The following is a 15,483-nucleotide window of genomic DNA, read 5'->3' as shown; positions in this document are numbered from 1 at the left end:
TACTCACTTCTGTGGTTGATTCTGGTGGTGGGAATGGCGGTTTGGAGAAAACTTGTGATCACTGCAATCAGCATGCTACTAACATCAGGCGAAAAGAGCCCATGTTCTTATCTTAGCCAAAGCAAAGTCACAGACAAGCCTCCTGAGCTTGTCCATGTATGTACAATGATTTACCAAGTACAGACTGCAGCCAGACTCCAGAGCTCAGCCCAGTGCCTCTGTAAGGGGCTGCAAACACGCCTTTGATCACTGTGAATCAGGATAGAGTATAATGCCCAAAGAACTCACTATGCCACATGCTTGCTAAGTGAATGAAAGAGAATGTTTTTTTTACATTTAAGGCTTTTTTTTTTTTTTTTTTTTTTTTTTTTTTTTTTTTTTTAATATAAGGGAAACAACTACAATTAACTGGAATGGCTCTCTCAGAATTAAGGCTCAGAGACGGAAACTAGCACCTGCCAGAACAATGCCTCATCCTGTTTTCCTGGGTTGGCTTTTCCAAACTGAGCTCTCTCAGCCCCATCAACAAAGAAAAGGCAGTGGGCTTCTTGCATTATGCTAACATTTACTCCGCAACAGAAACCTAGTGGAAAGAGGCATCAAAGGAAGCCAAAAAGCCCTGGAGACTGGAGCCAGGAGTATTTTGGCACTGTGCATTGTAATGCCAGCATTTCCACTACAAAAAGCCAGCAATCCAAAGTCATTACAAATTGGATAAATAGTTAATAAGTTGTTGCCCCTCTCTTATTCCAGACACGTGACTTAAAACTTAAACAGCCCACGCCGCACTGGCATTACTTAGGCTGTTAATTAGGCTGGAAGCAGCAGAGGACACCCTATCATCCACAGTCCATTGTCCTGTCCTTATCTAAACTTCATTGGGTCTCTATTGTTACTGCTTCTTACAGGAAAAAACTCCTACAGTCTTAGAATTAAAACTATGGTGTTATCAAAGTGCTAAAAATAGCACCAGAGAAGTTATAAAGGGCAGAGCTCAAGACTACGGAGTAAAAATAACGACAGCTCCATATCCTCTCAAATCTCCTTAGAGCTTTGCTTTGTATTATTTATGTGCAACTGCCTTTTATCGGAAGACCAAGAGAGCGCGGAGTGCAGTGAGCAGCTGCCCTTCAGAGGACTTTACAGTGTCAATTTGTGTTAGGTAAAATCTTATAGAAAGAGAAAGCTATAGTGTTGACCGGCTTTCCCCAGAGATGTAAATGATGCCATCTGGGCAACAGGAGACAACTCAAGTGAAACTCAGAGTTGAAAGGGCTCCAAACCCTCTTAGATATCAACTGGTCAAAGATCACAAAGGTACGCTGTGCGAGGTCACACCGCTGAAGAGGCTGAGCCAGTACCTTTTGGCTCTAGGCTCTTCACACCTACCAAGAAGTCTTTTCTAGACTATTGCTTGGTCAGGTGCTGTAATGGATGGTTGGATTGTCAACTTGAGTGGATTAGGAAGTATCTGTAACTGATGAAACCCACTTGTGTGACTGTGAGAACATTTCTAGAAAGGACTGACAGGTGAGGGGGTCATGGGGAGTTGACCTCATCCCCGAAGTAGGCTGTGCCATCCCTCCAAGGTCAGCCATGATTAAAAAATCCAGTGAAAGGGCTGAGACCGTGTGGGACACCCGCCTTGCCGTCTTTGTGAGCGGGTGGGTCTGTAGCTGTTCCTGTTCTCCTCTATCGACATCATATTCCAGTATGTTTGTCCTTAGGTACCTAATACCAGTGACTCTCCAGGGGTGGGCATTTGTGGGTGTTCAGGGCTCACTGGAGACTGCTGTGCTCCCTGTTCTTGCTTCTCTAGCATGTTGACAACCATTGTTGGGTTGTCCAGGCACCATCATGTAAGCCAATCTGGAAAACTCCATTTTATAAGCAGTATGTGTGTGTGTGTGTAGATATACTGCTTATGTATTTCTTATGTTCCTTTGGTTCTGTTCCTTCAGAGTCTCTGACTAATAAAGATGCAGATGCCTTGTGCTATAGACATCTTACCATTGCCACTTCATGACTATCTGGATTTCTCACACTGTGCACTGTAGCCCTGTCTTTTTAGTGTCCTTCCTGGTTTTATCTTTTCTCTCAAAATCCACTAGGATTCCAAAGCCTGACAAACACACCACAATGCAGGACCATGTGGTAAGAGAGGAGCATCCCAATGATGCCAGGACACGGACAGCTCTCTCTGTCACCCACTGTCAGGCATAACCTGCTGCGTGCTCCCTCCTGTCACCTAGGACCCCTTGGCAGACTCTGGGACAGGCTGCACAGACTGAGGGCCAAATCTGAGGGTTAAAAGGCTTTAAACTAGGTTCTGGAGAGATGGCTCAGCAGTTCAGAGCACTTACCACCCCTTCATAGGACTTGGTTTCGTTGCCAGCACCCATGTGGTGGCTCAAAATAGCCTGTAACTCTAATTCCAGGGGATCAGATGACCCCTTCTGGCCTCTTTGGACACTGACACACATGGGGTACACACACATACATATAGGCACATACACATAGTGTAAGCTAAAAGCAAATGAATCTTTAAAAAAAAAAGGCTTAAAGCTAGGTTCTGTGCATGTGTTGGTGACACAGTATTAATGCCTTTCTCTATAATTTATTCATGGGACTTCACATAGGCTCGGCCCTCCTTTAGGCCCACATTTGGGCTTATAGAAAATGACAGCCCTAAATGCTGCAGTCTATCATTTAAGGGACGGTTATTATCATGGAGAGGTATGGGTGAACTCAGTCTGCTACACAGCCCTTGAGCCCCTTCTGTCTCTGCACACAAACACACACACACACCAGTCAGTCTGAGTGGGTAGAAGAATCAGATTTAGAGTGAGTAGGTGCATGTGTTGGTGGAAAAATGGCCTGATAGCCATGAGCAACTGGAAGGACCAGGGAGACAGAGGCCAGTGACAGACAAAGCAAGGGTATGCAAAACAGAACAGGGAGCGTGGGTATCTTGGGCCATGATATATGCTTTCTAGTAGGTAAACTACTCAAGGCACTGGTTCTGTTCTGGATTTGTATCCTGTTACAACAAGGGTTAGTTAGCAGCATCACTGAAATACAGGCTGAAATGCTGCCCTGTCCACGGGCATATTACTGCCACATTACACAGGTTTGAGGACAGCTCGGGCACATGCTGAAATGACAAAAATCCTTTCTGTGTTTGGTCCTGGAAGTGTGGTCCAAATGGCAGCCTTTGCTTGAGTGGCAGCGTGGCCCACATGCAGAAATGAAGCTGCCGCCTGCAGCCAGCTGTGTCGGCTCGGCTCCCTGGCAGTGCCCAAGCTCACAGCTCTTCTATTGTTAGGCTCCGGCACGGTGCAACTCCAGGGGCAGCCTTCACCTGTGCTGTCCCCACAAGCCTGTATTTTCACGGTGACAATTTCCCGTCAGATGACAGCACGGGTTTTCGAGAAAGGGATGGTGACAGTGTCGTGTGGGTTAATGTCAAGGCCGCCCCTTCCAAGTTCACTTCAAGGCACAGGAAGACAACAAAACTGTGTCTAACTTGCTCACATAGCCACAGTCATCACCTCCACCCAGCACCCCCGGACCTTGTATAACTGCTATCAAGATGACAAACTTTTAAAAAGCAAAAATACCAACAAATGTGTGTGATCCCACAAGTAACACAAGTCCATGCTCCAGTAGTGGTCACCTATGGGCAGTCTTTAATAGCCTAGAAAAAAGTCTGAAGAAGGCAAGAACCTCTCTCCCAGGCTCAGAAAGAGCTTCCAGGACCTTACCTGGGCCTTACCGAAGAGAGATACCATTAGCCAAAATCAGGAGACTTAACCCACAATCCAAAATATGATTAAAGGGAAGGCCCAAACACATGAGCCAAATCTGGGACACTTTACAAAGTACAATGGAGACCTAGGCCACCAGTGAAAATAAGAAATGAGTTCCCAATCTGGGTTCTATGTAAATAGGTCACACCAAAGAACTTCACAGAAGGCTAACGATTCCTGATCAGACTGAACTATGATTTCTTGTTTGTTTTCTTTTTTTAAAGTTGGGTTTATTGAGGTGTAATTTATGTAGTATAGTTATCCCTGTATGGGGAGGAAAAGCTCATGTGATCATGGGGTTCTCCTGATAAGAGACAGAAGTTACAGCACTCAGAATTTCCTGATGCCCCTTTCCAGCCCTTATCCCTAGCCCATGAGTCCATAATTACTTATACTTAAATACAAGTTTCTATACTTCAGAATTTCCCTCAAATATTTACCATATTTCTTTGAACCTAAGACATTCGTACACAAGTGCCAGGTTTGAACATGTTTTAATTAGGATATATTTTATCATCAATAACATTTTAGATTATTATTTGACATTTTTCTTTTTTGAGATATGTAACTATATATCTTACAATAAATGGCACTCTTTAAAAAAAAACAGATCAGTGAGGAGAAGGGTGTGGTAGAGCATGCCTTTAATCCCAGCACTCAGGGAGGCAGAGGCAGGCAGATCACTGTGAGTTCGAGGCCAGCCTGGTTGACCAAGTGAGTCCAGGACAGCCAAGGCTACACAGAGAAACTGTGTCTCGAAGGAGAACAAAACAAAACAGAACAAAACAAAAACAAACAAACAAATCAGTGAGATACAACAGTTATTCTTCTTTTATGACAGTTACTAAGTGTTCTAGTTACTAAGTGTCCATGTGCTAGAAATATACACTTGTGAGTGGGGGTCACAGAGACGTCATCACACTGTCATCTGGTCATGTCTATAAATAGAGGATTTTCTACTCAGTAGGACCCACATAGAATTCTCTCTTGTTGGGCTCATTTCTTCTTTCAGGAAAGTTTCCCGAAGATCAAACGCTCACACAGACAAGGGGAAATAAGGCCAAAGGAGCTACTGTTCAGCTTCCCTCTGCATGATCCAACCAATCACTGCTACACATCAACCCTTGCCTAGGAATAATACCTCTTCTGTAATGTGCTGCTGTGGTAAAGAAGCCTCATTTAAAACTCATTGCTCTCGTGATGATGTCCAAAGAGACATCTCGGGCTGGAGAGATGGCCCAGATGTTAAGAGAACTGGCTGTTCTTTCAAAGGTCCCGAGTTCGATTCCCAGCAACCACATGGTGGCTCATAACCATCTACAATGAGATCTGGTGCCCTCTCCTGGCCTCAGGCAGAATACTGTATAATTAAATCTGAGAGAGAGAGAGGGAGAGAAATCTGGGGATAATGGTTTAAATAACCCAAATCCTCCACATGCATGCTACAAGGTCCTCATATATATTTTTTTTTTTTCTCCAGGAAGCTTTTCAGACTTTTTCGTGGAAGAGCTGGGGCCTGAACTCAGGGCCTTGTGCATGCCAGGCAAACACTCTACCACCGAGCTACAACCCCAGCCTCTCCCAGAGATCTTTTAAACGGGAATGTAGGAAAGAAACGTCAGTGCTCTTACCTGACTCTTGAAAGTGCTCCTCACTGGATAGAGTTCTGGACAAGATAAGTATCAACGCTTCTTTAAATTGGTCAAAATGTACCTAAAAGGCAATTAAAAATAAATGTAAAATCATTTTCTGCAGCCCTGAGAAGGCAAACCCATCTGCAAGGTGTCTGTACTCTTTGTTCCCATCTGAACAGCCTCGAAACAAATCATCACCCACGTTTGTTCTCTTCTTCCTTCATCTTTCTAAGGCAAGGGAAAAACTGGGCTGATCCTCTCTGACATGCAGAACCTCGAACACACTGGTGTTTTCATGCAAACACGCGAATCTGTTCAGCTCCCAAGGAGAACAGCTAGCTAGCAGACCCTCTGTGAACTCAGGAAGATACATGTTGAACTCCCAACTGCTTTTACCTTTTAAACAAGATCAGAAGGGGAAGACATTAGGAAAAACTTCCCAAGTGAATGACCCATTGTCACGCTGCCCCATGGATGCTTTCATCTTTCAAGACAGTCTGGAAGTGAGTGAGCTCTTTTGGGGAAGTCTTTCATACCGTTTTGCCTGGGGCAAGTATATAATATTTATCTCCCAGGTCCCTTCGAATATACAAACAAGCAAAAATCAATGGCAAACACACAAACTGAGAAGCACTTTCATCAGTTCATGAAAATATAATTGCCTTTCCTAGCAGGGGGCCACCCAGGCTGACTTACAGAAAGTAAGTGCTTCTAAGGGCAAACGATTTCTTTTGCACCTTCAGTTTAAGTAACCTCAGCCTCGGACAGAAAGAAGGGAGAGGTGGCATTTCTAGTCAACATAATTCGAGTCTGATTGTGTGCCGCTTATTTTCCCAGAATCCTATACAGTCATAATACAAAAATGAAAGTTGTTAAAGGTGATAGATATTTGCACCACTATAGGGCTCTTGAATGTCATTCCAAAGCACTGGCAGGTGGGCCTAGCCTTTTTGACAGTGTGACACAGTGCTGTCTTCTACCAAGTTCATGCTCAAGAACCACACAATCACTTTTTTTTCAACAAATAAACAAAAAGATCTTATAACGCTTTAAGTAAATTTATGGTTTTTGTATTGGGCCACTCACAGGGCATGCATGGACAGCAGTTTCAATGGAAATAATGAATAAAAAACACTTCCAAATTAAAATTAGAAAAATCAACGAAGCATATTACTTATTTAAACATTGGAAGGATCACATACTGTCCTATCTGCACAAAACAAAGCAAAGCAGAGGACTCCATCCTGAGAAGACCAAAGTCTGGGTCGGCCTCAGGGATTGCCACCTGTAATGACAACTACCAAAGAGCCAAGGCACCAGGGCTACAAATTTGAAGCTTGCCAGAGTAACAGAGTAAGTTCCAGGCTAGCCCAAGCAACTTAGTAAGATCCTGTCCCTAAATAAACAAATAAAGAATGAATTTAGATGGGCTTGTAATGTAGCTCAGTGGCAGCACACTGTTCGACCATGCTCAAGGTCTTAAAATCAATCAATACGGAACAACAGCAAAACAAAACAAGCCAGGAATGGTGGTGCTTGCCTTCAGTCCCAGCACTCCAGGGGCAGAGTCAGGCAGATCTCGAACAGTTTGAGGCTAGACCGAATTAGAGCTAGAGTGAGTTCAAGGACAGAGAAACCCTGCCTTGGAAACTAACAAACAAAACCCCACAAAACAAACAAGACCTTATTTAGTTATAGTTTGGCACATTCTTCCTAAGTAGATGTGAGGTCTACTACACTAACTTTGATTCATTAAAACCTCCCACAAATTATATTCCTCTTGGAGATTTAAAAAAATATATAACATGTGTACTTGTGTGTGCTCACACCTGCTTATTGTATGTGCACAGAGGTGCCCATCATGGCCAGAAGAGGGCATTGGGTCTTCTGGAACTGGAGTTACAGGTCTTCTGGAACTGAGCTACCTGGGAGGGTGCTGGGAACCAAATCCAGATCTCCGAGAGCAGCAACTGCTCTTAACCATTGAGCCATCACTTCAGCCCCTACATTCCTTTTAGATCACGTGGGCTTTACTTAACTTTCTAATTGCTGTATAGAGCAATTATACTCTGTAAAGAGTATAACTTGATTGTAGAAGAATTTTAATTAAGAACATGGCTGCTCTGGCAAAAGATCACATCCAAAGACTTTCTAGGTCTGTGTGATCCAGATGGAATTCAAACATGTCTTTTATCCAGGAGACAGAGGCAAGCAGATCTGAGTTCGAGACTAGGCTGGTAAAGAGCAAGTTTCGGGTTAAAAAAAAAAAAAAAAAAGCTTAGATCCAGGCACGGTGGTACCTTTAATCCCAAACAATGACGGTAAAGTTAGTTTGTAGAAGGAAGCACCCATGTTTGAAAGTGATATCTAATGAGTGGCAGAAACAGTGACAGAAATCTGAGAAAGACTTGACAGAATAGGATACGCCCAACTCTCACAAGAAGATCAAGGAAAGGGGCAATGAGGCAGAGAGGAGGCATTTTTACCGGGACAGTAAATAGAAAGATGGATTGCAGAGAGAGAACTCAGGTGAAGACTGAATGAGCCAGAGAATGAGAAGGAGCCAGAAAATTAGAGCAGACTGCTTGAGTTAGTTTGAGGCCAAGCAGAGTAATTCAGAGACCTGGAGAGAAGCCATATTGAATAAGTCAGCTGGTAGAGGAGTTTGAGCCAGAACAGCTGAGTTGAAGCAGCCTGCTATGAGCTCAGAAAGAACAAAAGTGAGCCTATTAAGCAGTAAGTTTCAAAGGCTGAAACATTCTAGGCATAGGTTAGATTGTAGGAAGGCTAGAAGCTTCCAGGACTAGGCCTAGGTTAGCAGACAGAGGCAGTAAGTCTCTGAGACATAAATGGAATAAAAGTTACTTTTATACTTGATGGCTTGATGCATACATACATACATACATACATACATACATATTTGTGTATGTGTATATAGAGAACAGTTAATATTTACTGTCTTGGCAAATTTTCTGTAAGATATGGACTTTTGAAATCAACACGCTAGAATAAACCTTAAACGGAGGTCTGTCCAAGGAGAGCATCTGCTAAAGCAACAGGATGGTCCACGAAATGATTGAACACTTGCAGGAACGTAAACTGTGCTCATTAGGCTGACACGACAGGTGTGTCTTAAGGCCTAGAACTACCCCTCCTCTTCAGGGCAGGCAGCAGAGGGGCTGGTAGTCTGCTGCTGCTCCCCCACTGTGAGCTGCCTAGCTTGCCTAACCGTGAGTCTTCGTCTGCAGCCCTGCAAGAACTGGAGCTCTCTAGCAAGTGTCACATAGGACCCATTGGGCAGGCACGTACTGACGCGGTTCGTTGTCTTCGTGCGTATCAAGCTTACAGGAAACGGGTCGCAGGACAATGAGGCAGGCACCGTGCTGAGAGCATTGTATGAAGTTTGTGACTTCATAATGCTACTTCCCTAAAGCAGGGCTAGGGAGGTAAAATGGAAGTCATGTAAAATGTCTAGGGCATTCTATGACTTACTAGGCCCCCACAAGAGGTAGTTAATACTAACATAACTAATCGTGGACTGACTGTTCCCAACACAGAAAAAAACGGGGCCATATTTTGAAGCATAGCCACAGTCAAGCTCCAAGAGGGTGGGATAGCAGTGGGGAGATTCTGGGGCCCGTCTACTCCAGACATCTGTGGAGTTATTCAGAATAATAATAATAATAATTATTATTATTATTATTTATATATTAACTATTAATAATAATAATAATAATAATAATTATTATTATTATTATCCACATACCACGCTGCTCTGTGGTATGTGGAGATCTCTGAGTTTCATAACGACTTACTCATAGAGGGGCCTGAATGAAGCCCCTCTCCCCCCTCCTGCAGTGGTAAAAGGGGTTGGGGTGGGGAGGGCAGAGAGGGGTGCTCATTTAAAAGAAAAGCATTTGTCCTGAGAAACTCAGGTCCTTTATACGTGACTCCGGAGGTCTCTTCGGCGTTTCTAAAGTTCTGTGTTTTGATAGTCATAGAAGAGAGTCTTCCTGAGTACTGGGCATCGTTGTGCTTGCCTGTAATCCCTGGACTTGGAAGGAAGTTCAAGGTCAGCCTCGAACAACAGAGCAAGTTCCAGGCCAGCTGGAGTTATAGGAGACTCTACCTGAGTAGACTCTATGCCGAGTTTGGGCCTCACTATTTCAGCTCGATGAGTATTAGTTATAAAGCTCACCCTGGAGTCTGCCAACCTCCCCTGACACAAGGCACAGGCACCTATAACACGGAATTACTTTCAATCAATGGTAAAGGCCTTCTATAGGGCCTTTACTAGAATGCAGCAGGCAGAAGCATCTGGGATGGTAGGTCCCTAATCCCGAAGCCTTGATTATCTGATTATCTACCATATGGCAGACAGCGAGGAGACCAGAGGGTGGCTACAGCTTAGAGTGCACCTGCCATAAGAACTGCAGGATGCCTAGGGCCCATGCAGGAGCTCTCAGCTGTTGTTGTCTTAAGATGCATCCACTTTATGAGTGTCTCGCCCACGGTGTGTGTGCTCGGAAGGCAGGAGAGAGTGCTGGGTCCCATGGAAGCAGAGGTGTGGATGGTTGTGAACCAGTGCAAGAACACAAGCGCTCTTAACTACTGAGCCCTGTCTCCAGTACCTCCCACCACACATGCGCGCGCGCGCGCACACACACACACACACACACACACACACACACACCTTCCTGTGGTTGTTAAGACAGCAAATGACTATCTGGCCTCTGACTTACAGAGATCAGCCTGCCTGGGCCCCCAGAGTGCTGGGGTTAAAGGTGTCTCCCTCACACCTGGCTCTACCATTGCTTTTATGCAAACGCCATCCTGCTGTGCTCCACCCACTACAGCCCAGAAACAGCAAGCAAAAGACAGAACTTCCCCCCCACCCCCTGACAAAAGGAAAAAAAGTAACTGACATTAACCAGCCTTCCTCAAACACAAATAGGTGATGCTTTTATTAAAAAAAAAAAAAAAAAAAAAAACTATTTTAATAATTCTATGTAACCTATTTTAAAAGATGAAATATATACACTCAAAAACTAATAGGCTGGGATTGTTTAGTTTGGCATGAGAACGTACATGCTGCTAAAGGAAGCCTGAGGTCTCCCTTTCATACCACATTGAGAAAGCTAATATGGCAAAAATGATTAAGTACAGTCTAATTATGTGTAATAAACCCTTTGATCACATAAAACCAATTTTTTGACTCTCTAGTGGTTAATCTTTTTTCCCGTGGTTGTCAGTACATGGACTAAAAGGATTCCGTTATTGGAAAGTGTTATTCGTGTACGTCTCAGATAATCCAAGGTGAGCGGGGCACTCTTGAAGGTTTTCTCCTAGACAGCTTGTCTTTGAATTTTACAGCACCCATCCAAGATCCTACCTATGAGTTTAGGAGCTAATGGTTCCTGAGAGAAGGCTTGTGCCTCGCTCCTGCCCACATGTGTTAGACCTGGCAGGGGTTACCTGGGGAACCAGACCTTCCGATGAGGCTCTCCCAGATGCAGCCTGACTCAGGCCCACTTCACTTGTGACCTGACCTCTCAAGAGAGCCTGCTACCCAGTAGATTGAAAGGGAGCATCGAGCAGAGGAGAACTTGAACTCAAGACACCTGACCTTTGCTCTCAAGGAGTTTATCAGCTACACTCTAGGGAGCAGGAGAATGGAATGTGGAAGAGAGGAGAGTGTATTATCGACAAGAAGATAGAATCTGGTGAGTACCTGGAAAGAGACAAAGCAAGCTGGCAGGGGCTCCTGGTCAGTCAGCATGTCCTACTTGGCCAGTGGAAAGGGAAACAGGGCCTGGTTTGTGACCTTGGCTTCTCAAAGATAATCGCAGGCAGAGTTAAGGGTTTCCAAAATGAACATACAAAGTGGAAACTCGGTCTCATTTTAGGACATAAAGCATCTATGATTGTTATGTCAGAGGTTCTTCATTGTCTAATGTCACTTATGCTAGTCAGTCCGTTCTTTTGAGCAAACCTCAGACAGCACTCAGCAGCCTCGTTGAACAGCTTTAAACAATTAGCACAGCTTCAAGCCTCCTTTTATCTTCCTTTCCTTCTTGCAAGGGCATGCCGACACTGGGCTCCGGGATTTAAATAGCAGTAAATGCCACATCTTTGATTCAAGGAGACCATTCTGTAATGGAGGTAGGTGATTGCATTTTTCCATCAGTGCTCATGAATACTGATTCGGTTAAAAAAAAAAAAAGCCCCTCAGGGTTCAACCCAGAACCGAAAGATGCTGGTAAATGGCCCCTATTGTTAAGAAAGACATCGAGAGTGAGCTCACCGGTGTTCAGTAACTAAGAAGTTTTAGTACTCTTTTTCCCCTCCGAGGGAGCTTTACCACTGGATTATGTCCAAATGTAGAAATATACAAATATACAAGGCAGCGGGCTTCCAGGTTGCGGGTGCCCGGGCTGGTACTTCCCCATTTGAATTAGAATTGCTGCCATTCACTTCATAAGCACCTCTCTATCTATGCCCCAAAGGGCAGTTTGCAGCATTGCAGGAATTACATGCCTGACTAAACACACATATGACATTTAAACTACAGTGATAGGAAGACTAGTCAAGCCTTAGTGTCCCAGTCTCTCTCTCTCTCTCTGTGTCATGTGTCACCACCACCGCTTGACAGAATTTACCTCATCAGTATTCCCTGCCACAATTTGTATGAATGCTGTTTTGGGAAAACAATTTGCCGTTCTGGAAGGAAAAAAAAAGAGTTGAAGTGCTGCAAAGCGGTGTTTGCTAGTTCAGAACAAGAACAGCTGTAATGCGGAGCAGAATAAAGAATGTAAAGTTGTACACAGTCACCTTGCACAGTCATGGAGATCAAATGCGTACATCTCCCACAGACGCAAACTTAGAGAACTCAAACCAGTGTTGAACAAGGTAAGACAAAGCACTACGTAAGCGTGATTGAATATAGTTTGGTTTGTATCTCCTAACACACAAGGAAATCCATGACAGAAACTTCAGGACGTGGTTCATTGAGGTGGGTACAGAAACATGAACCCATCAGAAAATAGTCTATTCAAGGGGAAACCTCATAGACTAGCAAACAGGTGTGTGCTTCCACAAAAGACCAGGTTATGAGATGTTTTACTCTAAATAAAGCCACCATATTGGTGGCCAAGATGCTTAGCAGTCATTTGCTGCAGACAGCTCAGAAGCAAAGACCATCTAAAAGGTGACAGCAAGTTTTGAACATTTGGCAACTGTTATGCTTCAAGACTGGTGTAAGGAGTCCTGCTAAAGGTAGGAAAAGACATGCAAAACCACGAAAGCTTCTAGGAAATCCATTCACTACTCTCACAGCTTTCTTAGAAAAATCACCATGGGCAAAGTCATCATTTATCAAAGAGATGCATTCTTATAGAGGGGGAAGATTCTACCAGCTGCTATTATCTCTTGCTCTCTTTGAGGCCTTTGGTGTACACACCTCAGTCAGCTCCCATCAGCCTTGTAAGGAACCTACTGATTGCATTTCCCACTCTGCAGGTGAAAAAAAACCAGGCTTGGAGTATTTGACACGACATAGTTGAAAAGTGGTGGGAGACAGTATTTGAACTGAGGTATGACGTCAAGAAGTGTACTATGATAGTACATTGTCTCTGTGAACTTGTCACAGTAGCAGTGACCGTGGTGGTGATGTTTAGAGGGAGTGTGAAAAGTGAGATTCGCCTTTGCAAAGTTAGTATAGAAAACACTGCAGAGGCATGCGCTTAAATGCAAGGGCTGGCTATTCCAGCATCCCAGGCTGGCATTGCCTCAAATGAGTCATCTGACCTTGAACAAGCCTTTCTAGGTACAAGGATTCTTTGTCACACAGATGAGACCTGATGACTAATAGCTGTGATGGACAACTGAAGGACATGAAATACCCATTGGCAGACAAGAAGCTACCCATAAAAACTATCAGGAAATATTGGAAAATTTTAATGAGCCATTCTGACTGCATCGTCTCTGGCTGCGAAGTCGGGCGTTATGAAAACAATGCAGACAGATGAGAGTGGCCATCCAGAGCTTGTCTTGTCCTGCCCACCTTTTCAGAGTCCCTCTGCCCTTGTTTCCTGTCACACTAAATACTCTGAGATGGAAGGAGTCACAGGATTGGAAATCTGAGTTCATTTTGTAGTGGGTTTGACATGAAGTCATCAATACAGAATAGACTCCCCCTCCCCCATCAGGTCGAGCACAAGCATGGTGGCACTTACGTCAGCCCTACTGAGGCTCTTGTAGAGGAGAAGGGCGACTTACCCAGAGTCACAGAACCAGCACAAATAATAACAGTCCTGGCCACTCCAGGTTAAACAGAAGGAAAACGAGAGCGCCTCCCATCCCTCGGCAGCATGATTGCGCGAGGGTATAAATAGGCAGGAGCTGATGATCGAGTGTAATTGCATACACTCGGGATGAGTCCAAATAACCACTGCCAGAAAGCCCTTCTCTGTTTCAGATTTACTCTTCAAATAACTATGTGTAAGAGGAAGAAACCATAAGCTTTTAACAACCTGGAAATGAAGGGCAAATCCACTGTTCAAACTTAATTGTGATATTCCTTAAAGAACCCCAAGCACTTTGAAATGAAAAGTAAGTGGAGCTAAATTACATGTTTGCACAGCTATCAAATTTTAATATTAAAACTTTTCTTTCTAGCTGGGTGCGGCGGCACATGCCTTTAATTCCAGCACTCTGGAAAGGTAGAGGCAGGCAGATCTCTGTGAGTTTGAGGCAGCCTGGTCTACAAAGACTGGTCTAAAAACTCCAGGACAGCCAAAGCTACACAGAGAAACCCTGTCTTGAAAAAAAAAACAAAACAAAAAAAAAACCCAAAACAACAACAGAAGCAACAAACTCTTTTTTTTTTTTTTTTTTTTTTTTTAAGAGGGAGGAGTGTTCAAGACGGAGATTATCTATATGGCCTTGGCTGTCCTGGAACTCACTCTGTAGACCTGAGTTTGAGTGGCCTCAAACTCAGAGATCCTCCTGCCTCTGCTTCCCAGCGCAAGAGTTAAAGACACCGCTATGCCCAGCTTAATGTTACTTTCAAAGCCCACGTACCCACGGGACTCTGAGAGGTGGTGGAGTTCTGCTTTCAGGTGGCTTGTCAAAGCCCACGTACCCACGGGACTCTGAGAGGCAGTGGAGTTCTGCTTTCAGGTGGCTTGTTTTCACTGGAGCAGCCGTGCCAAGAGCACAAGTCATTTTAGATTCGTGTCAAGGAACACAGCCACAGAAGCCTTCAAAACTTCAGGGAACTGTCTTGTCTCAAAGTCGCCATATTGGATAAGGAAGAGAAAATGCACTGTATAACATGAATATAGTCTGAAGGTTTGCAGATCAACTGAATCTAAACTATCAGGCAAAATCTAAGCTATTTATCTAACTCAAATCCAAGCTATCTATCAATCACCTCTAAACTAAATCGAAGCTATCTATCAAACCAAAGCAAGCTATCACCTTTTATCCTAAATGCTGATAAAAGAGGATCAAGGGAACACCTCATCTAAAAAAACACAAGAAACAAAGTATTTATAAAATCCATTGCTAATTTTAAAAACTGATACAAATTAATAAAAAATAAAGGCACAAGAAACAGGAGGCACCTAATGTCGGGTTACTTGCTTAGTTAAAGTTAACATGGCATCCTTCCTGTGTGAGTGCTCTCTATTCCTTCACCGCCCACTTACCAAGCACATCCCCCAACCAGACTCCCAAAGCTTCCGTGTCTTGAGGAGGCCCTAGTGCTGGGGCCTCACATGTGTTGGGCTGATGACATGGACTGAACACGCGCACCAGCACCTTTTCTTTAAATCAAGGGTCCACAAGTTCCGCCTTTCAAACATCCAGACAGTAGGATCCAACAGGATCCGGGTAATACAGACTTCAGTTGTGAATCCAGACAGATCAACTCACTCTACCTTGAAGGGAAGTGGTCTATTAGCAAATGCGTGAAAATGCACATACACACATAAAAGTTACGTTCAGTTAGGGTGTGCATTTATATTCAAAAGGTAAGT

At 44.0% G+C, this 15,483-nt stretch overlaps 1 protein-coding gene across 4 annotated transcripts in view; it reads right to left on the bottom strand.

Annotated features, from left to right (window-relative positions):
- The window catches only part of Nin (ninein), a 100,350-nt gene that overhangs the window by 72,785 nt on the left and 12,082 nt on the right, over window positions 1-15,483 (bottom strand). For all 4 annotated transcript variants that reach the window (XM_055595512.1, XM_055595515.1, XM_055595513.1 and 1 more), the window contains exon 3: window positions 5,441-5,522. In XM_055595512.1, coding sequence (XP_055451487.1) covers window positions 5,441-5,522 — 82 coding nt within the window. The remainder of the gene's footprint in view (window positions 1-5,440; window positions 5,523-15,483) is intronic.

This window comes from Psammomys obesus, unplaced genomic scaffold (genome assembly GCF_907164565.1).
Source record: "Psammomys obesus unplaced genomic scaffold, mPsaObe1.curated_primary_1811, whole genome shotgun sequence".
Lineage (NCBI taxonomy): Eukaryota > Metazoa > Chordata > Mammalia > Rodentia > Muridae > Psammomys > Psammomys obesus.
The sequence above is the reverse complement of the archived record's forward strand: the minus strand, read 5'-3'. Positions and strand labels throughout refer to the sequence as shown.